This window comes from Crocodylus siamensis, chromosome 5, assembly GCF_052110815.1.
Source record: "Crocodylus siamensis isolate JL-2025a chromosome 5, ASM5211081v1, whole genome shotgun sequence".
Taxonomy (NCBI): Eukaryota; Metazoa; Chordata; order Crocodylia; family Crocodylidae; genus Crocodylus; species Crocodylus siamensis.
Genome location: NC_143399.1, coordinates 171,843,065 through 171,865,335, shown reverse-complemented (window position 1 = coordinate 171,865,335; position 22,271 = coordinate 171,843,065). Strand labels below are relative to the sequence as shown.

The window sequence follows — 22,271 nt, the reverse complement described above, 5'->3', positions numbered from 1 at the left end:
CTTAACAACTGAACAATCACAAGCCAACCAGTACAAATCAGATTGAGAAAATGATAACTGAACTGCCTTCTGTAGAAGAAAATCCCATTAAAGTGTCAGTAGTCCAAAATGCGTCCATCACATTTTCTAACCCAATAGATTAGCATGATAGTATAGACACAGAATCTAAAATTGCACAGTGTAAAAACAACTTTCCCCTGCCCCAGAATCAAAAATGTTCAGATTTAGACTCTTCCTGCAGATGCTGACATTCTACATTTTCATTTCAAATACATTTCTTCCCTGCGTTATTATGACTGCCCTTCCTGTCATTTTCAGAGGGGTCTATGAGCCAGGACTAACTATGCCTATTTTTAGGTGGGTGTTTTTAACCTAAGAACCTAGGGTCAAAAAAACTAGCACAAAATATCATCTGCAGTATGAAAAATGCCAAGTCTGTAAATGTATGTACTTTGCATTTAATTAAGAATAGATGCGTTAAATATCTTAAACTGAAATTTTAAAGACTCTGAACTACCATAGCTGAACTGAGTAGTGAAGAACTCAAATCAGGGATCTGAAACATTCTGAAACAATTGCAAAGCAAGGGTGTCTTGGTAGGGAACTGAAGGGTCTTTGAACTGAAAAGGGCAAGTCATTTAGGGCCTGACTCCAAACTCATCTTTCCCTTGAGTTGAGTAGGTTCAGGAGTTGAGAGTGCCACTTGGGGATCAGTTTTTAATTTCTCAGTACATCTGTTTTCCCATCTACAAAATGGTTAGAAAGGTATCTCCCTCGCACGGTTACTATGGAGTAAAATTATTTAGTGTTTGAAAAATGCTTCTGAGATTTTGTGATGAAAGAGTTTCCTGGATCCCTTTGAAATTCCATTTCATGTTTGCTAATAGCTATTCACTGGAGATGTTTGAATCAAGAATATGTTTATTTCTGATTTTGTACAAGAAAACCTCTATTCATAAGCTACTGTACAATCGCAAAATAACATATACAGGTAATGGATGAAAACATGCACTTTAAACATTTTAAAGCTATAAAATGGGTAACCCCGTTTTTCTAATCACTTGTGCACATGTTCATTTTTTACTTTCAAATGCAATATTGGACCCAGCTGTACCACTTGTTGTTTAATCCCTCCCTGCGGTCAACACAAAGGGATAAACCTTGTCCTCCGTTACACCCGTACAATCCGTGTTGTACAGAAATAGCAGATGAAAGAATTTGGCCTGCAAACGAGTAAATATTGAAGCCCAAATCTGCTCCTTTCATGGAGAAACCCATTGTCTGCAAAGGGAGATTTGGAAAAGAGCCCCAAAATCTGCATCTTAGCATTTAGCTTTTGCTCTGGTAACAAGCCAAACACATCCTGATGTGGGAATCGTAAAAGACAAGAACTGAAAGGGTTTCAAGGTTTACTGGAGATCTTTTGTGCTACTCCCAATAAATCAGGAACTACACAAATCCCCCCAATAAACCAGGCTGGCATATAAATGAAACAGGGAGAACTGAATTCCCCAGATACCTTTTCAACCAATTTAAGGGAAACAAGCTGTGCGCGGTACAAGTGCAGGTACAATCCAGATCACTTGTACCCCAGGTTCCCCTTGCTGCACGGGCATCCTATTTATCTTCTGCTGGGCAGGCACCAGCTTAGGAAATGCCCTAAGGTTTGAAACAATCAAATAAAAAGGATGGTTCTGATCTGCAGCAGGGCAGGGCAGGGCAGGGGCATTTGGGGTGGTGGGGGGGCGCTTAAATCCAGGCCAGCAGGTTTGGAGCTGACTCTGGGAGCTGCTGACATCAGCCTGAAGCCCCTGGTTTGCGGGGCTGGGGCCGCGCGCCCCGAAGCAGATGGCAGAGGCGGCGGGGGGCCGCAGGGGCGCAGCCGCCCCGTCACGCTGCCGCGGGGCAGGAGGCGGCGGCGGCGGCGGCGGCGGCTCTTCAGGGCCCGGGCGACAGGCGGCGCGGGGCGGGGCGGGGGAGAGGCGGCTCCTCCCCCCAGGTGCGGCGTGGCCGGAGCCGGCGGAGGCTGCGGGAGGCTCGTCCTGCGGGGTGAGGACCGAGGAGGTGAGCGCGTCGCCCCTCGCGGCCCCATCTCCAGCATCCTCCTCCTCCTCGCCGTGGTCCGGGCCCGGCGCCGGGCCTCCCCCGCGCCGCCCGGCCCCGCAGGCCTGGTGCGGCGGAGCCTGGGGGCCGCGGCCGCCCCAAAGTCAGGCGCAATGTCAGGGCGGGGGCAGGGGCGGCGGCGGCGGTTCCTCTGCGGGGCTCCAGGGCGTACCTGTCCCCGCCCAGCACCCGGCCGATGGAGCCCCTGCCCTGTGTCCCGCCGCCCCGGAGCTGGCGAGGGGCCCTGCTCGGGCGCCCGTGGCGCTGCGCCCCCGCGCCATCTCAGTGGGCTGCGGGCTGTGGCGCCGGTCCGCCTCCAGCACCCATCGCCGCTAGCTCCGCAGGCGTGTGGGCCGCACCGGCCCATCCTCGCCTCCCGCCGGGATACCTAGTGGCGGGGCGCGCTCAGCCCGGTGGGGCTGCTTTGTACCCTGCTCCTGGGAGCCACCCGGGACTTCAGCTGGTGGCTCCTCCGCAGAGCTGTCACCGCGGAAGGTACCTGGCGCACTTCACGCAGGCTCCTCTGACCCCTGCCCCTTCTGTGAGTGGAGACACCCTGGCACAGGTGGGGCTGCAGCCCCTTCGCCGCCGCCTCCTCCAGCACTTCCTGCGGAGGTCCCGGCTGCACGACTCCGGGACAGCTGTGGTCCTGCGCTCCCCATCCGCAGCCCCACCAAGGCCCGGGACCTCCTGGCCACCCTCCTCCTGGCCTTAGCCACGCTAGTCTTGTGTCTGGCCAGGAAGGAGGCTCTGGCTGGGAAGGCCCCCAGGGACTGCAGAGCCATTTTTCTGTTGCTCATCTGTTCATGTCTCCAAGCAGAGTTTTACCAGGCAGTATCCACTGGCTCCTTGGACATGTTTGAAGGCCAGTGGTCACTGTCCAGAGAGATCTGCTTGCTGCACTGGTTTTGAACCTGTGACCTTCAGTCCCATCCCTGTTTTCTCTTTAGTTATCCCCCAAAATCAATTGACATACCTAGTAGCTCCCATAATAACAGAAGAGGCTACCAGTCGCTCAGTGGGTATCAAGCCCACATTAACCCTATGTGTCAACTATGTCTCAGACTAAAAGCTTGTTTGTACTGCCTCCATGCCAAGCCCAGGACTGCCACCAAGAAGGGCCTCCTGCCCACTTGTCTCTCTTCAGTCCCCATCAAAATTCCAGAAATTAGTTATTAAAGTGGCCCTGAGCGTGCAACCCAGCACTCTGATGGTCTCTATCTTGAATGTGCTTCTTGGTGTGCACGCAACAGCTCTATACTAAGCTACCTCTTTTTTTGGGCTTTAGTATATGCCGAGTGGATGAAGCATGCTTCTCAGTGACAATCTTGGGCTCCTTACCTGGCAAAACTTGTAAAAAGCCAAACAAAGGCTGGTGGGGAGAGAGAGACAAGAAGTGGCTTGTCCAAGATTATTCAGTGATCAGTGGCAGAATTGGAAATAAAGCCTAGGTCATCTGTTACATACCTAGTGCCCTAGTCCAGGGGTGCTTACTGTCCAGCTCACAGGCCGAATGTGGCCCACAGAGCCTTGGTATCCCAAGATAATACTTGGTATCACGGTTAATACTGCCACCCACCCTGCTGCCAAAATCCTAAGCCCCATGTGGTGGGTCGCAGCCAGGCCACACGCCTCCCTTCCCTCTGTGCAGCGGGTTTGGGGCAAGCCTGTGCCCTCTTCTCCCCTTAGTCTCTCACTCCCACAGGTCCAAACCATGCTCCCTTCCCTCTGCCCAGCCAAGATGCGGTTGGGCCATGCCCCCATCCCCACCACGGGTCTGGGCTATGCCCCTTTTCCTCCTGCCTGGTTAGGTTGGAGCCAAGTCATGCTGCCTTCCTCCCACAGGGTCAGGCTATGACCCTTCCCCGCCTGGGGCTGGATCAGAGCTGGGTCATGCCCCTTTTCCTGCTCACTGCAGGGATGGATTGGGTTTGGACTGCCCCCATCCTTCTTGCAATGCTGGATAGGGCCCTGTCGCACCTGCCCCAGGCTCTGGATTGGGTCCACAGGTCAGATCCATCCCATGGAGGGACTGGGAGTGTAAAAAGGTTGACCACTGCTGTTCTGGTCAAAAGACTGTAGATCACAAGTTATACCAGTATCACTGAGAAACTTTGGGCCAATTGCTTGTAAAAGGGGAAATTTCTCTGGCATCTTTTAGATCAGGGGTAGCTAACCTATGTAGGTATGCCACAGGTGGCACGGGTAGTTTATGTGCTTGGCACAGAGCAGACAGGGGAGGGGCAGGCAGCGCAGTGGCAGATAGGGCAGGGAGCCGAAAGCAGAGAGGCAAATCAGGGACCGCAGGCCAGGTTCTTTTTTTCTCTGTTTTACCCCTTTAATTTTTGATGTTCAGCATTCATTTTTTTCCTTTTCCTATTATTCTGTCTCTTCCTTGAATAGTAAACCATTACTCTGTAGGAATGATTTTTCAACTACTTATGCAACAACCTTCTGGTAATTATATCTAGACCATATTTCTTTACCTTGCTTGTGTGAATATCAGAACCCTTATGGAAATCAAGATGTATTGTATCTACTTCTTTCCCTTTACCCAGTAAGCCAGTTACACTATCAAACAAACATTAGATGGGTTTGACACGATTTGTTGTAATAATTTTATGCTGACATTTTTATCACCTTACTATCTTTTAGATACTTAACAGTTGATTATTTAATATTTTTTTCCAGACTCTCCAGGGATTTAAGTTGAGCTGCCTGATCTGTAATTCCCTAAACCCTCCTTTTTCTTTCTTTAAATGATAGGTAATATTTTTGTCATTTTTCAGTCTTGAGGGACTTCCCCTTCCATCAGTGGTTATGAGATTTCATTGGCTAGTTCATTGAGCATCCTAGGATGAATTTCAGCAATTCCTGCAGATTTGAACATATTATCTTATTAAATATTCCTTAGCTTATTCTTCCATACTCTGGCCTGAACTGCTATCTCCTTGTAAAAATTATTTTCTTTAAATATCTGGTCCAAATAAACATTTTTGGAAAAAGCAAAGCAGAGAAGGCATTGAATACTTCAGTCATGTCTGCATCACTTATAATTTGCACTCCTCTGTTAAATAATGGAGCTACTTTCCTTTATTATTGTCCTTTTAATACAGGCATGTGAAACCTCTTCTAATGGCCTTTTATGTCTCTTTCTACTTGAAACTTTTTTTGTGCATAGGCTTTCTGATTTTATCCCTATGTGCTTTTCATCTTTTTATACTCATCATTACTTATGTGCCCTTGTTCCCCCTTTTTAGTACAATTTCTTTTTGATTTTTCAGGTTATTAAATAGCTCCTGATGGACCATAATATAATGGTCTTTTATTATGTTTCCTATCTTTTCCTTGCATGGAGTATTTGGCTATTGTGTATTTAATATAATTTCTTTTAGTAACTGCCAGCTCTCCTGCACTCCTTATCCGTTAGATTATCTTCCCAAAATACCCTGCATACTAGTTTTCCTGGGCTTGTTGTAGTCTTCTGTTTTTGAAGTCCTCAGAAAAAGAAGGCATAAGAGCAACATTGTAAATACATTGTCACAGCAGCTGAGTGGTCCCGGTCTCTCCCTGTGCTCTTCTGAGTCATCTCATAGGAGTGCAAGGAGTAGGGTTCTTCTGCAGGGATAGAGTCAGGAAGGTTATCACCATGGAAGAATTTCCCCGCTCCCCCAGCCAATCAACTAATTGGCAAATGGGGGTTTATTTACTCAGGGTGGGAACCCTTCCCAGATGTCTATGGTAGCTGCTTCTTTTCAGCAGTGGCCAAGTGCCACTTGACAGCCTGTCCCCTTCTCAAGCAGGGGAGAGGACAGGGTGGAGGTGGCCCAAGGAGCAGCCTTCATGTCTCTGGCTGGAGAGCTTACCTGTGAAGCTCTCCAGTCATAGGGGTGGAGAAACATTTATACGGCCCAGCTTCCAGGCCATTTTTTTAGTGGAAGAAATTTCTCCTGGTAGAAATAAACATCTGTACACAGCCTCTGAAGCCCACAGTGTTAATATCACATCTGTTGCTGTAGCCGGGCACTAAGGTGAGTTGGGATAACTAAGGAGAGTTGGAATAACTCCTCAGGTGCTGGTTGCTGGGGCAACTAGAGGGAGCCAGTGACCCACACCTACCAGTGGTCAGCTGACCGGAAGGGACAGGGCTGGCTCTCATTTAAACCCCAGGGCAGAGGCCGGGCAAGTAGTTCGCTGTGGGCTGCCAAGGGAGAAGGAGCTCAGCCTAAGTGTGTAATGAGTAGAAGCCAAACTGCAGGAACAGCCTGGGATTGGGAACGGATGGAGCAACTCTGGTGTGGCAAGAAGAAGGTTGGAGCCAGATGGCTTAGATTTATGTTGTAGCCCAGGGGCTTGCATTTTGTTTGCTATTTCACTGGAGGTTTGGGTGAGGCTATTAGGGGTTGGAGGAGGCCTCATAGGGGACCTATGCAGCAGAGTGGGAAACCCAGCCCCAGAGAAGGAGGGCAGCGACCGCCGAAAGCTGGAAAGGCAACATTGGGAGGGTGCTGACCCCAAGTGCAAGGAAGGGCGCAGTATTTGAGTGTGCCGACCCTGAGCGCCAAAGGCGCTATCAGGAGCATGCCAACTCCGAGCGCCAGAGCAGGCGTAGTATCGGGGTGTGCCAACTCCGAGTGTCTAGTAAGGCAGCAAGAGAGACAGGGGCTCCAGAGAGCCCGAGCGCCCAGTGAGGCGCAACGAGAGAGACCGAAGAATGTCCGGTACATCAGCGAGGCTCGGGGCATGGTACAGGGGTGGTTGGAGCCACGCATAACCCATAAGGCCGGGGTACACAGAACACCCATTATAGAAACAGGACAAGGGATAACAGGAGAACCGTGGCCAAGAGGATGAAAGGCAACCTCCCTTTAATATATATAAGACCAAGACGTGGCAGGCGAGATTCGAGGGTGCTTGTAGGCAGCTTGGCATGGTACAGAGGACAATTAGGGGAGAGCACTGGGACCCTAGGATGCCCCTCTTGTTACAGTTGCATACATGATCTGTCTCATACTCTGGCCTAAAGTACCATATTTCATTCCCAGAGCAGAGAATGCTGGTCATAAAATTTAATGAGCCATTGTTGATACAGGCAGTCCTCGAACTTACAACACAATTGGTTCCTAAAAACTGCATCTTAAGTCAAAACATTGTAACTCAGAACCAATTTTCTCATAAGAAACAATGTTATAAATGGGGGATTGGTTCCTGAACAAAGGCCCAATACCCTATTTTCACCAAAAATACCCGAGAATTCTGTACTTGATCAATTATAGATGAGTAATATAGCTCCATTAACTCATTTATATTGTAAATAGCAATCATATTGATTTGGAAGGACTTCTTTGAGGTGACTTTGGACTTTTTGAAAGGTTCCTGGTTGGACTTTTTGAAGGGTTCTTGGCTGGAGTCTTCTCAGGAGTCTTGGCTGCAGGTTTTTCTGGAGTCTTGCCTGCTTTCTTAAAGAAAGCGTCCAAGGAGTTTTCGACAGATGTTCTCCAGGGAAAGGAACAATGCAGTGAACTTGGTATCGCATTGGATCAAGCATTATAAAGTCAAAACTGATGTCATAAAGTTGAAACAGGGTGTCAATTTATAAACGTTGTAAGTGTGAAACATTATAACTCGAAATGTTGTAAGTAGAGGACTGCCTGTATTTTAACTGGATATTCCCATAAAAAATCACTTTCTTTACCTTGGAATAGTAAGAGTTGAAAGTTGAAGCAACAATGGTCTAGGAAATATCAAGAGGTAAGGCATTTCGGTGTTATCTTTTATTGGACTAACTGTATATTTGGGAGAGCTGTTGGACAAGCTTTCAGGTATCAGTTGACTAACCAGTGTGGAACTTGACGGCATTATAGATAAGATATATAGATTGATGGAGGCATCTAGAGAAAAGTGGCCTAAAAATAATCATCAGAAAAATAGAAGTTATTGTGGCTTGTGGAGATAGATGGAAAGACATAGTAGTAAAGGATAGGACCTATGTCAGGTACAGACATCATGTACTTGGGATCTACATTAACTGACAAAGACAACTGTGGTAGAAAGAGAGAGGCTTAAAATAGGATGGAAGTGGAAAGAAGTGTGTGTGACATTGCAAAAAAGATTCCAAAGTAGCTGAAGATAAAAATCTTCCTTCCCTTCTCATAGTGGTGAGATGGAATGGAAACTTGGGTGATTTTGCTAAGGAAGTATGAGAAGGCATATGAGTGAATGAAGATGCTAAAAATGTTGGGCATTTCACTTAGACACAGAAAATAAGAGACCAGTGACCTGCTGGGTGTGAAAAACATTGAGAAAGCCAGGAAGGTCCAATGAAAATTCCTAAGGTATATCCTTCATAGTAAAGATGGAAATACAGAAAAAAGTGGGATGAAGAAGAAGAAAAGAGAGAGACTGAGCTCAAGGTCGAAAAACATATCCAGGAAAGATTTGAACAAACTGGGAGTAAGAACTGATTTTAAAAAATGGAGCATGAAGGGATGCAGAGTTGATTGAAAGAGGAGGGTTGAGCTTCTGTAAACAGGATGGCCTAGACTAGGGGTAGGCAACCCCCGGCACACGTGGAATGCAAAGGCATTTTGCTTGGAATGCACACCTTGGAAAAGGGGCCGGAGCTGTGCTGGCGCAACAAGGATTGGACCCCTCGCAACTCCCCTACCATCCACCTCTGGCACACCAACATCTTACACGTTGAAATTGCAGGTGTTTTTGGCACTCCACCCAAAGAGGTTGCTGACCCCTGGCCTAGATTTTGCCACTGCTCATGTTTCCTGATGCGGTGAGAAAACTGGGCAAGCTAAGGAAGAATGGTATAACAGCGAGGCCAACAGAGTGGTGTGTTCTCTTGGTTCCTTTTCTGAAAGCAATAAGGAAGGAGAGGTATATTTTTCCAATTGCAGAAAATATATTCTCAAGTAAAATACTCCTATAAGGATATTATCTTTTTTGAAGTTCTAAAAATATTGGTTCTTCACAATGGGCTACAACTTGTCAGTGCTGAATTCCAAGGTTAACAGAGACAGTAAAACTGAGCCACCATCATCCACCAGAAAATAGGCTGGAAATGAGAACAGTAAATTACTGAGAGTGTTCTACAACAAAAATCACCATACTTATTAGTTCTGCTGATCCTAGGGCAGTCCTCATGTCAGCCACTTGAGTAATTTAGTGAATTGGAGCAACATGATTGACTTTGTAAGAAAATCTTTGTCCTGAGTGGCCCACTTAAAAGATGTCAAATCTAAGAGGCCCCACACTTTTTTTTTTAAATTTTCAATATGTATATTATAGCTTGCCAAAACTTAAACCTTTTAATCGCCTCCGATAACACTGGAATAAAAAAAAAAAAGGACAACACTGGGGTTTTTTGTCTTTAAATGTCATTGCTCTTTGAGATTCTGTGGTTGATCCTGCCTAGGTAAACAGCATAGAAGAAATGGTTGGCCTACCCAGCTTGTTCTAACAGAGTTTAAATGTCACATAGCTGTCAAAGCAATGATTTTCTCTCAGTGCAGCCTTAGAGAAAAGAAACAATCCATTGAATGGTGTCCTAATGCATAGGGACTTAAGTTTACATTTTTTAAATATAATAATTGAACTGGAAAGATTTGTCTTACTAAGTAAATGTCCTGTTCTGGACGAGTGGTAAAGCTGGTCATTTGTCTGGATTTATAATTATTTGCTATTCTTGTTAAAAGTTGCTTATTTAAATGGAAAAAAGGTATAAATTTGTAATGGAAGAAGTTACAGAGTATGAGGAAGATAGGAACTGTGCCTTTTAAGGCCAGGCCACGCTGGCCAGAAGGGGTGGGCTCTAGGGCCACATAAGCCTATCTTGAGGGAGAACTTGGTAGACCGGCTTATGCAGAGCTAGGGAGAGGTGCTCCCATGAAGAAATGGATCGAGTGTTCTGGTGCACAGACCACTTGTGATTTTGGGGATCATTTGGGCTAGCAAGCCTGGGGAAACCATTGAGAGGGAAGATCTGGCCCTGCAACAACTGCTTGGTGGGGGGAGTAAGGGGGAGAGTTGTCTGGCCCTGTGAACTCCTGTGGGGGGAGGACAGAAACAAGGTTCACCAGGACCAAGTATTGCATGGGACTGAGCACAGATAGTTGTATGATATATAAAAAATGAAAGAGGCATCCAAAGGTTGCTCTCCATTTAAATTGTTATCTACTCCTTAACAATTAATAACATAAAAACTGATGCAGGTGAGGAAAGCTAAGCTGCCAGGATTTTGGGCAGGCAGGCAGATAAGAGCTGAGTCTCAGCAGTAGACAACACTGGAGTCTTCATGAAGTGCTTTCTTTTTCTTTAAATTTGTAACCGCCTGGCAGAGGAAAGCTTAAGAAGCTTCTAGGCCGGGGTAGGTAACCCCTGGCACATGTGCCAGAACATGGCATGCAGAGGTGTTTTGCTTGGCATGCATGCCTCAGGGAAAGGGCTAGGGCTGCACTGCCACGATAAGGATTGGGCCCCTTGAAGCTCTTCTGCTTTCCACCCCTGCACAACATCCTACAAGCTGAGGTTGCAGGTGCTTTTGGCACCCTGCCCAAAAATGTTGCCAACCCCTATTCTAGCGAGATATTTTTTATTGAAAGAGGAAGGAAAAGTGAGAGAGGGAAGGGCTGAAGAGCAAGGGCAGTTGCTCTCAACCTTTTTAGAGTCATGGCACCCTCCCACCACATCTTTAATGTGGCAGCATCCCCAGAGGAGAAACACCGCTGGTGCTGCCTCAGTTTACTTTGGTGCTTCTCAACTGGGAGGTTCCTGCCTGCAAATAAAACTGCCCCAGTCCTGCTGCACACCCAGGTCAGGAAGGGCTGTGGCACATGTGCATGTTCCTCCTGCTTTAGGGCTGTGATCTAGGGCTGTAAATTATTATTTTAAAAAATTACCTGTTTAACCTCCTTTAATTATATTGGTTAAATGGTTAACTAATAACACAGCTACTGCTGGGAGCCAGTCCCTGGGCCCTTTTGGTGGGGTAGGGGGAGGCCTATTTGATGTGCCATGGGAAGGTCATGGGACTAGGTCCATCACAGAAACTATAAGCCTCCCTTACTAAGGGAGCCCAGTGAGGACACATCAACTAAATACATGGGACAACAGAAAAAAGGACTGGGAGTGAGGTCATGGGTTAAGACCTACATCATTAGAAGGGGACACTGAACAGAGCACACCAGCCAGCACCCAATGCCCCCTGAAAGAGTCAAGGAAGCCTGTGGATGCCAACCAGCAAAACTCTGTCTGGATACATGAACAAAATAGTACCAGGAAAACAGCTCCACACCCACCTGGGCTCCTCCAGGCCAGAGCCTCCTTCCAAGTCTTATAGATGTGAGGTGCGGGAGGAGGCTGTGGCAACCCAGCCAGACTCAGCCCACCCTGAAAGGGAGCACCTGTGAAGAGTGGCTAATGGCTTAATTAACAAGTCATTAAGCTGCCTACTGTTTCCTTCTTTAATCTCATAGGTTATGAGTATTAGTCCATCCCTTCCCCTTTCCCTTCTCTTTGTTCCTTCCTCCCTCTTGCCAGCCTTGTCACATGCTGGGGCACTGCCTGGCTTACCTTCCCTGCCAGATTGTATTCCACCCTGTGCTAAACAGTAACTGGGTTTATCGGTTAAACAATCATTTAACCTTTCACATCCCCACTCTGATCAGCCTGAAGTAGGCAGGTGCTCCCAGTCTGGCTCACGCTATCCTTCATCCAGAAAGAGGTACGTAGCTGAAACTGTCCTTCATGCCTCTGTTTCTGGGAGAACATAAGAGGAGCTAGACTGGGAAGAGCTACAGCTGAGCCAGCTCCAGCTATCTGAGGTAGATCAGAGGAGCCCTGAAACAGCAGGAGTGTGTGCAGGGCAGTTTTACCTGGATTCTGCCACAGTGACAATGCTTGAGAACCGCTGAGCTATGGGGTAATTCGGTTTTTGTTGTTCTGCTAGAATTTCTTGGTCAGTGTTACAAACAGTGACTCTTCTTGATTACTTTTTGGTAATTCTCACATGATATTTAGCACTACTGAAAAAAAATTTGACCAAAAATAATGTTCAGAGTCAATATAGATTTGCTTCAGCTGAAAGAATCTTTCATTTTTTGCAGTGTTGAGTGAAAAAGTAATGCAGTGAGCTGCAATTTTCTAATTCTTTGGGCAACCTTTGCAAATACTGCTCGTCTACTTGCTTAGGGCAAGTTAAACATCATTAGTAAAAGGTCATTTTATTTATTTATTTATTTATTTTTGGCTAGGCTTGAAAGTATTAAGTGATGAAGTATTGTTCCCAGACTTATTAACAGTCAGTCATGTGGATGCATTTGACCTACAGGTACTGCTGTTAAGTTCTTAACTTGGCATGCATCCAGGACCAAGACCAGTTTTGGAGTTCTCTATCTGGTTTTACAGTTTGAAGACTCTGACTTCAGACAGTAAAACTTACCACAACTGAGCTGTTCTGTTTAGATCAATGAGTCTAGTACTATTTTTGAATATATACTTATCACAGCAGAGTCTGAGCTATAAAGAATAGCTTGTACATGGTACAAGAGAGAAATTATCTCTGCCTTTCTGATAAAGGACTGTTTAACCTCTTCAGTATTCATGTGATAGGATTCTTTACACAGCTAAGCTGCTAGAGGACTAGTTGGATTTCACTCTTTGTTAGAAAGCTATGACAGTCTGATAAGTCATATATTCTGCACTTACAAATTGTAGCATTACTTGGTTTTTGTAAGCTCTGTGGGGGCAAAGACCTTTTTTTCTGTGTTTGTACAATGAGTAATGAATCTTATTTACAGAGAAAGGATTCCCGGTGTTAGCCTGAAATGAAGTGGAAGGCATGGGAGAGGTATACCTTATAGACCAGCTGATTCAGGGATACATAAGCTTTTGTGAGCAAAAGTTCACTTTGCCAAATGCTAGGAAACAACATGAACAATGCAGGCTACCAAATAAGAGAGTGACTTGAATACACAAAACAGGGAAGGGAGGGAGCTTATTTGTCTTGTAGCAATCTTTGTGTTTTGTAAGTGCCCACAGCATCATGTATATTCAGCATCCCGTGCTTCAAAATGGCAGCAGGGGTGCTTTAACTAAAGCTCATTCAACAAGCTTTAGTTAAAGCACACCCCCGGTGTCAATTTGAAATGTGGGGATGCTGAATACATATGATGTGGAGGCTGCTGGAGCGTGCTAATTAGTATACTCCAGCAGAGGCAACTAATCAAATCTGCTGCAGCATGTGCTAATTAGAACACATTGGAGTAGAAGTCCATTATGTATAAGTGCCCAATGACACAACAACTGGGCCTTCCAAACTAGCTGTTTCACTTTAACACTAGATCTCTGGAGATAGCATTCAAGATTTGGGCTGTTGGAAGGTTTCTGAACAAACATTATAATCCAAATAATAGCAAATAAAATACTCTATATGGAGCTTTGACCATAGTTCTTATGACACTGATCCCACAAGGTTGGGAAAGAATTATTACCTCAATTTTACAAATAGGGTAACTGAAGTACATAATGGTTACATTCATAGTTTTAAATATGGATCCCCTTAACTGGGCCCTTAAAGCAGTTTCAAAGGCAAAGCTAATGAAGTGACCTAAAATTTATCCCAATGAAACTGAGACTATATTGTATAAACAAGAGCAGGGTCTAGCTCATTACCTTACACTTCTCCTCTCCCCTCTGATCATTAAGCATCAGCTTCCTCCAATTCTCTACAAAATTTCATAGCTGTTAGCAAAACAGCACCTGAAATAGCATCCATATCTCTCTGCCTCATTGACTCCTATTGCATTTCAAATATATTTGGAAATACATATTTACTTTCTTGCCTTCTGTTTTAATTTTCCCTCCTCTGATATTTTTGTCTGCAGTTATATTAGTTAAGCAACTACAGCATGTTGTGTTTTGGGTTGTATTACTGACATAATACAGAATAAGTTTAATTAGTACATTCTGTATAAAGGAAAGCAAATTGAACAAAAAAGAAAATGAAAAGTTAATTAGACCCACTGAATTTTGCTTTGAGGGCTGTTTTAATAATCGTAGCATGTTGCAAAAATGTATAATGCTGTGTGTTTTTGTTTTCTTTCAAAGGAAATCATTGTAGGCTTGGTGTCTTGGAAATATGGAATCGATCTCAATGATGGGAAGCCCCAAGAACCGCAATGAAACCTTCTTACCTAATGGTGTCAATGGTATCAAGGATGCCAGTAAGATCCCTGTAGGCATAATTGGAAGTGGAGACTTTTCCAAGTCCCTGACAATTCGGCTTATCAGATGTGGATACCATGTGGTCATAGGAAGCAGAAACCCCAAATTTGCTGCTGAGTTCTTTCCACATGTGGTTGATGTCACTCACCATGAAGATGCAGTAGCCAAAACTAACATAATTTTTCTTGCCATACACAGAGAGCATTATGCCTCTTTATGGGACCTGAAGCATCTACTTGTTGGTAAAATTCTTGTTGATGTTAGCAACAATACAAGGGTAGATCAGTATCCAGAATCCAATGCAGAGTATTTGGCATCACTTTTTCCAGATTCCTTCATTGTCAAAGGATTTAATGTAGTGTCAGCCTGGGCACTACAGTTAGGACCCAAGGATGCCAGCAGACAGGTACAGTTTGTGTTTTGCCTTCGTATGATGTGTATGCAGGATAAGATCATAGCTCCCTGATGCCAAGAAGCAGAACTAGCACTTAATGTCCTCTTCCCAAACATTTCTTTTCTTTGTGTTTCCTAACACTTAAACAAGGATAAAAGCTGTATTTCCCAAATACTTTTGTTTAAATTTTAGTGATGCCATCAACTTTTGCAAAAAAGGTGCAGAAATTTGAAAGCTTGACTCCAGGTCTTGGGATATAAGTGGAAATGTAATTGGAAACAAATTGTTTAAAATTAGAAATTACTGAAGCCTTCTGGGCTGCTCCAAGTCCACCCAGTTAATGGAAAGGAAGGAGGCAAATACAGCTATATGTGACTATTTTCTGATCCGAGATGGCTTGAGCACTTCTTGCTCAATATATACTTTATGTGCCTCCAACAAACCTCAAAACACTCCTCCATAAAGTGGAGCAGCTTTAAATTTGCTTTGCTTTTCTTGGGGGTGAATTGGTACAGATTTTTGGGGCCAATACTGATAGCCAACTTTTAAGGAGGCATATCAGCTGATATCAGCCTGGCAGCTTGAAGAGCTGCCTGCAGCTGTTAAGTCTGGGGTGGAAAGAGAAGGGAGAGGGAATGGGTGTGGGGTCACAGATCAAGGCCCCCACAGTGAGGGAGGAGTGGGACAGGGCCTGCGGCAAGCGCTGCCCAGCCAGGGTGGGGTGGGCACAGGATAAAGCTTTAGCTTTGGGGAGGGGAGAGCAGCTCCCACCGCTGTGTGCCACTCATGCAGGAGCCGCTGGTCTGGCAGCTCATCTGATGCTTGTCCAGGAGAGGGTGGGGTGGGTGGTGTGCCCCTGGATCTGCGCCAGGTTGGACGAGGCAGGCTTTTTCTGGTGGGGCAGGGCTGCATGCAGGGCTGGTAGTGGCAGCACTGTGAGGGGGCTATGGTGGGGGGAGGCTACAGCCACCCCAAAATTTGCTGTAGCGCCCCCAGGCCTCTTCCCAGCACCGCTGCCACCCACCCCATGCTCAGGCCGACCCCTCTGGGAAGACCTTGGCACAGCCCTGGTCCCAGCCCACCCCATGCAGATGGGGGTCACATGGCCCCTCCTCCCCAGTACCCTCCTGGACAAGCCACTGGACAAGTAGCTCTTGCACAAGTGGCATGCAACAGTGGGAGCCACCCACCCCAGCCCATCTGGGCAGCACTTGCCTCGTGGGGCAGTGTGTCTAATTAACTTGTCATTTTTCTTTTTTGTTCGATTTGCTTTCCCCTCACCACCTTGATCTGCTCCCTGCCCCCTCCCCTTCTACCACACCAGACTTACCAGCTGCATGCAGCTCTCCAAGTTGCCCAGCAATGTTCCTCACCGCCTACGTGCTATGCATGGACAAGTCACTTATTGGCCAAATTATCGGCCATCTCAGGCCAATTTCCAGTACAGACAGTTTTCTTTATATCGGTGCCGATCTGATATGACACCAATGTATTGGTACACCTCCACTTTTCTGGAGTTCTGTATACAAGCTCAAGAGCCTGACCCTTGCTGCCTTTACACTCTGTGATGCAGGAGAAGTAACTATGAGGACAGGCTGCGGGACTTGAACCTGTTCAGCCTCCAAAAGAGAAGGCTGAGGGGGGATCTTGTGGCCTGTTATAAACTAGTCAGGGGGGATCAGCAGGCATTGGGGGAGTCACTGTTCCCCCAAGCACTGCCAGGAGTGACCAGAAATAACGGTCACAAGCTGGCAGAGGGTAGATTTAGGTTAGATATCAGGAGGCACTACTTCACAGTCAGGGCAGCTAGGGTCTGGAACCAGCTTCCAAGAGAAGTGGTGCAGGCTTCTACCCTGGGGGTGTTTAAGAGGAGGTTAGATGAACATCTTGCTGGGGTCATTTGACCCCAGTATTCTTTCCCGCCATGGCAGGGGGTCGGACTAGGTGATCTGCTCAGGTCCCTTCCGACCCTACAAACTATGAAACTTAGCATGACTCTCAGTGCCCAGGTTGATTCTTCAAGTTTGGCACTTAGAAAACAAGCATCCTTTTATTAAACTGAGAACATCTTATGTGGAATTTAGTCTGATAATATAAAAATAGACCCCCATGTATGCCTTTTTTTAGAAGCCAGTTTCCAGACTAGAACTGTCAGTAGGTAACTTTTTTTTCTTCTCATCGGGATTCCGTTGAAGGTGGGTTCAGCGCTGATAATAAATGGTCATAAAAGGTGATCAGAGAAAAACAGTGCTGGGCAAAGTATACAAATGTAGATGATAAAAGACAAAAATACAGAGCTTTAAAACAGCACCTTTCTTTCTCTACATAATGAACTAACTCTTAGGTTCTGCATAGATGGTTGGGGAGGGGGATAGTCTTTTGCTTTTAAAGTCCCAGTGATTCAAACATACTCTTCTGGGAGTTGGCTGTCAAATCAAATCATTGTTTAAAATATGATTAATTAAAAAAGAGAGGTCAGATATGTCTTCTGCACTGTTTTTTGTTGCTGTTGTGTTTGTACTGGGGCCATCAGGTAAGCTTCTTATATTAAGGTAAAGAAGGGAGTCACTTATTTGAGTGATAATTTTAAATATAACCCTTTAGGTTTCTTCTAATCTGGCAGACATTTTAGTGTGGTAAATAGTAGGCATCTTGCAGTTAGCTTATATTAACTGAGGGGAAATATCATTTTTGTTCAGGTAATTTTGTCACTAAATCAGTTTGCTTTACTTTGACTTGAATTGTTTAGGGATTTTTTTTGTTCCAGTTTTCCTCTGAAGTTGTGTCTTGTGATGGTGATGAGTAGTTTGAATGTTAGTACTCTGATTTGAGCTTGCATGCCTGGAAATTGTTGATTTTCATTTTTAAAGGCATCTCTATGACTACAGATAATTAACTTGACTTTTCCAACAGGTCTATATATGCAGTAACAATGTACAGGCTCGCCATCAAGTCATTGAACTTGCTCGTCAGTTGAATTTTATTCCCATTGATTTGGGAGCATTGTCAGCATCAAGGGGGATTGAAAACTTACCTCTACGACTGTTCACACTGTGGAAAGGGCCAGTAGTGTTGTCTATTAGCCTGGCTACTTTTTTCTTCATCTACTCCTTCATCAGAGATGTGATACATCCATATGTGAGAAATCAGCAGAGTGACTTTTACAAGATTCCCATTGAGATTGTGAACAAGACTTTACCAGTTGTTGCTATCACGTTGTTGTCTCTGGTGTATTTATCAGGACTCCTGGCAGCTGCTTATCAGCTTTACTATGGCACAAAATATAGGCGATTTCCTGCTTGGCTGGAGAGTTGGTTGCAATGTAGAAAGCAGCTTGGTCTACTCAGTTTTTTCTTTGCTACGGTACATGTGGCTTACAGCCTCTGCTTACCTATGAGGAGGTCAGAACGATATTTGTTTCTCAATATGGCTTATCAGCAGGTAAGACAGACCCATTTTTTTATATAATTAAAGTGGTGTTAGTTGGTTGTGTTTCTGACCTATACCAGTATGTTTGAATGCATTTTATAGAAGGACAAATTTGTAGGTCTGTGTTTTGACTGATTGTTGCCCAGTGGGGAAGGAGGATACAAGTAGCCATCCTGATGAATGTCTCATGTGATACCAGTCACAACTAGGTCCCCACAGCAGGAAAAGTTAAAGATCTGTTCCTTTTTCCCATAGGGGATGCACATCACCCATTCCAAAAGGGGTTGAGAGAAAAGACAAAATCAAAGGAGCTCTCTTAGTAGCTAAAATTTGTCATCTTGGTATCTAAGAACCCAACAGTATTTAAAAAGCAAACAAAAACATTAAGTTGTTTCCCTACCATTTTCATGGTGCGCATGTCCTTATTTATATGTAGAAGCTTTAAGCATGGATCCTGTATACACATACAAAAGCTCTATAAAGTGATTACTTAAATCCTCTACTGAATTGTGGCCACTTTTGCTACATGCCGGTTATTTAATGGTTCATAACTGCACTACATAGCAATGTAAAACAGGATTATCCCAAGAAAATGTGTGTTCCTACTAGGAGTGTAAATACCATTTTAAAAAATTCTCCATTTAACCTCCTAATCATAGCAGTTAAACAGTTAACTGCTAGCACATGCCTATTTTAGTGACCTATGGCTAAAATAGCCCCAGCCCCTTCTTCACTGTACACCCAGTGCTGCACGGGTCCTAGGCCACTGGTGGGGAGCCATGGGCGGAGGGTGGCGGGAGTAGCCAAGCCACTAGGGGCACTACCCTGCTGTAGAGTCACAGCTACCCCTTGCCCCCATGGGCAGGGGCTGCAGATGGAGCCAGGGCTGCATACCTCTCTTGTGCCTGGAACTTACTGCCATGGGGAGGGAGGGAAGTGCCAGGGCCCCCCAGAGGGGTTGGGCGGGGCCTTCCCCACCACAGCAGTGAGACTCTTAGCCCCACAGTGGGTCTGTCCTGCCCCCCCCCTCGTGCCCCCCCCCCCCCCACGTGGCAGGGCAACAGGCTTCCTGCACCTCCTGCCGTGCCTGTGCTACAACAGCCCAGACCTGGAAGGCTCCTCCATGCTCTCAGGCTGGGTCCTTCCCACCTTGCCTCATGGCAAGGGGAGGGTCCAGTACCACTGAGACAGCCTCTGCTAGGCACACTGTGTTTTTCCTCCTCCCGCCTGTGGCGCTGGGGCTGTGCGTGGCCTGATCCAGCCCTGAGGTGGGGTTGAGTGCATGGCTGGCTCAGCCTAAAAAGGCACCCATGAAAGCTGGAGCAGGTGGCATCGGGTCTGAGGCTGCTGCTGACCCCTCACTGTGGGGTCATGCTCACTGTACTTTCCTGAGGAGCAGCAATGCAGCAGGGTAGCCCAGCAGAGATCCTGGGGGGAATAAAAGGGCTGCAACAACCATTTCCCAGGTTGCAGCTGCTGTGCTGCCGGCCCTCAGGAACACCCTGGAGCTGCACTCACTGCAGGATTGGCCAGCAGCAACTGCTCAATCCCAGTGTCGCCTGCTCCCAGCTGTTGCAGCGCCTCCTCGGGCTGAGCCAGCTGCTTGCTCAGCCCCACCTTAGGGCTAGGCCAGACACTGTGTTGGCCCCAGCACCACGGGCAGGTGGGGGAAGGATGCAGTGTGCCCAGCAGAGGCTACACTGCTGGGACTGGACCTCCCCTTCCACCAGGGTGAGCTGGGGAGGGCCTGGCCCGGCAATGCAAAGAGGCCTTCCAGGCCACAGTGGCACAAGCGCACTGGGAAGCTCAGGGAGCCTGTTACACTGCCTGGGACCCGCCACTGCAGGGGAGCTGGGCAGACTCACTGCAGAGCCAGAAGTCTTGCTGCTGTGGTTGGAAGGCCCCGCCTGACTCCTGTGGGGGGCCTGGCAACTCCCTCCCTCCCTTCTTCCTCATGGTGATAGGATCTGGGCACAGAAGAGGTCTGCAGCCCTGGCTCTGTCCACAGCCCCAGCCCTTGTCCGTGGGGGCTCTGCAGCTCAGCTGCACCCATAGCTCCCTGCCTGTGACTCTCCTGCCTGAGGCCCACGCAGCCCTAGGCGTGCAGTAAAGACACAAGGGGCCAGGACCGGGGCCATTCCTGCCAGGAGTTGCTAAATGGTAAACGGTATAAATATAATTGTTGATTAGCTGTTTCCATCTCTAGTTCCTACTAGGTTTGCTTGAGAGATGAAAACTTAGAGGGTCAAAATTTTCATGCTATAAGTTTAAAAAAAAAAAAAAAAGTTGCTATGATCTGTGTACTCCAGTTACTGGCAACAGTTACTGACTCGCCATACCCAGCAGCAGTTGGTTTAATTATGCCCAAAACAATCTCTGGCCAAATAGTCATCTAGCAGACAAAGGTCTGCTTTTCCAGTTAAAACTGAGGTTTCATAAAGTAGCATTTCCTTTCAGCAAATAGAATTTGTACAGCAGACCGATGTAATAGGGCAGAATTAAAAGAAACTAAGGCAATGAAAGCAAAATAATGGAACAAAATAAAGGGTTGGATGCACACGTGGAAAGAAAGGTTAGAATAGGGGTGGGCAAAATATGGCCTGTGGGCCAGAGCTGACAAGACCCAGGGGCAGTAGGATCCAGGGGAAGCCAGCAGGAGTCAGGGGAAAAGCCAGACCAGCCCCCACCCCCACCCAGAAGTATCTGCCTACCCACAGCCCAAATATCCACACATACCCTGCCACAGCCCCCCCATACCCCCACAATTTACAAGAAGAAGACTTAATTTTAAGCTATTGTGCAATCACTTCTGTGTACAAACACAAGTAAATTGGGACAAAAAAGATTTTTTTTTAAATCAAATTAATGAATATTGTAGATCTTTGGGTTTTTTGTTTTTTTAGAATATAATTTGGTATTTTTCTGGTTCTGAGATTGCAAAACCCCTTGTTGAAACGAGTATTTCCAGGGGCAAGGAGAGGGACTTCTTGTGGCAAAGGTTGGGGGTTAAGGGGCAGAACTTCTGGTCCCAAGATGGCAACTAGGTCCAGGGCACCTGTCAAAAGACGGGGCTACTCATCTGGCCCTCGACAGCTTGCCAAAACTTGGTAAGCGGCTCTCTGCCCAAAATAATTGCCTGCCCCTGGGTTAGAGTCATAGAAAGTTAGAGTTAGAAGGGATCTCAGGAGGTCACTTAGTCCAGCCCCCTGCACAAAGTCGGACAATCCCCAACTAGATCATCCCAGCCAAAGCATTGTCTAGCCAGGTTTTGAAAACCTCTAAGGATGGAGCTTCCAACACCTCTCTGGGTGACCTGTTCAAGTGCTTTGTTACCCTCATCGTGAGAAAAGTCTTCCTAATATCTAACCTAAACTTCTCTTGCTGTAACTTGAGACCACTGCTCCTTGTTCTGTCATCTGCCATCACTGAGAACAGTCTAACTCAGGGGTGGGCAATTATTTTGGGCAGAGGGCCGCTTACTGAGTTTTGGCAAGCCATTGAGGGCCGTGTGACAGTCAGCCCAGGGCAGATTAATATTAACTTTCTAAATTTTTTTAGGGGCCCTGTGGGCTGGATAGAATGGCCTGGTGGGCCACATCTGGCCCCCGGGCCGCATTTTGCTCACCCCGGTCTAACTCCATCTTCTTTCAAACCCCACTTCAGGTAGTTGAAGGCTTCTATTAAATCCCCCTACATCTTCTCTAGACTAAATAAGCCCAGTTCCCTCAGCCTTTCCTCATAAGGTCACTTCCCCCAGTCCCCTCATCATTTTTGTAGCTCTCTGTTGGACTCTTCAATTTGTCCACATCTTTTCTGTGGTGGGATGCTCAAAACTGAACACAGTACTCTAGATATGGCCTCACCAGTGCTGAATAGAGGGGAATAATTGCTTCCCTTGACCTACCGGCAACACACCTACCAATGCATCCCAGTATGTCATCAGCTTTCTGGACTCTCTCTCAAGCTTCTCCACATCCTTTTTGAATTGTGGAGCCCAAAACTGGACGCAGTACTCCAGCTGTGGCCTCACCAAGGCCGAGTACAAGGGGAGAATGATGTCCCGGGATCTGCTTGAGAAGCATCTATGGATGCAAGCCAGCGTTTTGGTCGC

General features: G+C 46.4%; 1 protein-coding gene across 5 annotated transcripts in view; it reads left to right on the top strand.

Moving 5' to 3' along the window:
- The first annotated feature begins 1,968 nt into the window (after positions 1–1,968).
- The window catches only part of STEAP2 (STEAP2 metalloreductase), a 39,809-nt gene continuing 19,506 nt past the window's right edge, over positions 1,969–22,271 (top strand). For 3 of the 5 annotated variants that reach the window (XR_016442319.1, XM_090047121.1, XM_090047124.1), the window contains exons 1-3: positions 1,970–2,064; positions 14,221–14,743; positions 17,645–18,172. Coding sequence is in view for 3 of the 5 variants with exons in the window: in XM_090047121.1 (XP_089903247.1) it covers positions 14,252–14,743; positions 17,645–18,172 (1,020 nt within the window). In the remaining 2 variants the exon portion in view is untranslated. Of the gene's footprint in view, positions 2,065–14,220; positions 14,744–17,644; positions 18,173–22,271 lie in introns of all 5 variants that reach the window. The other 2 variants (XR_016442318.1, XM_090047122.1) reach the window with 2 other exon arrangements.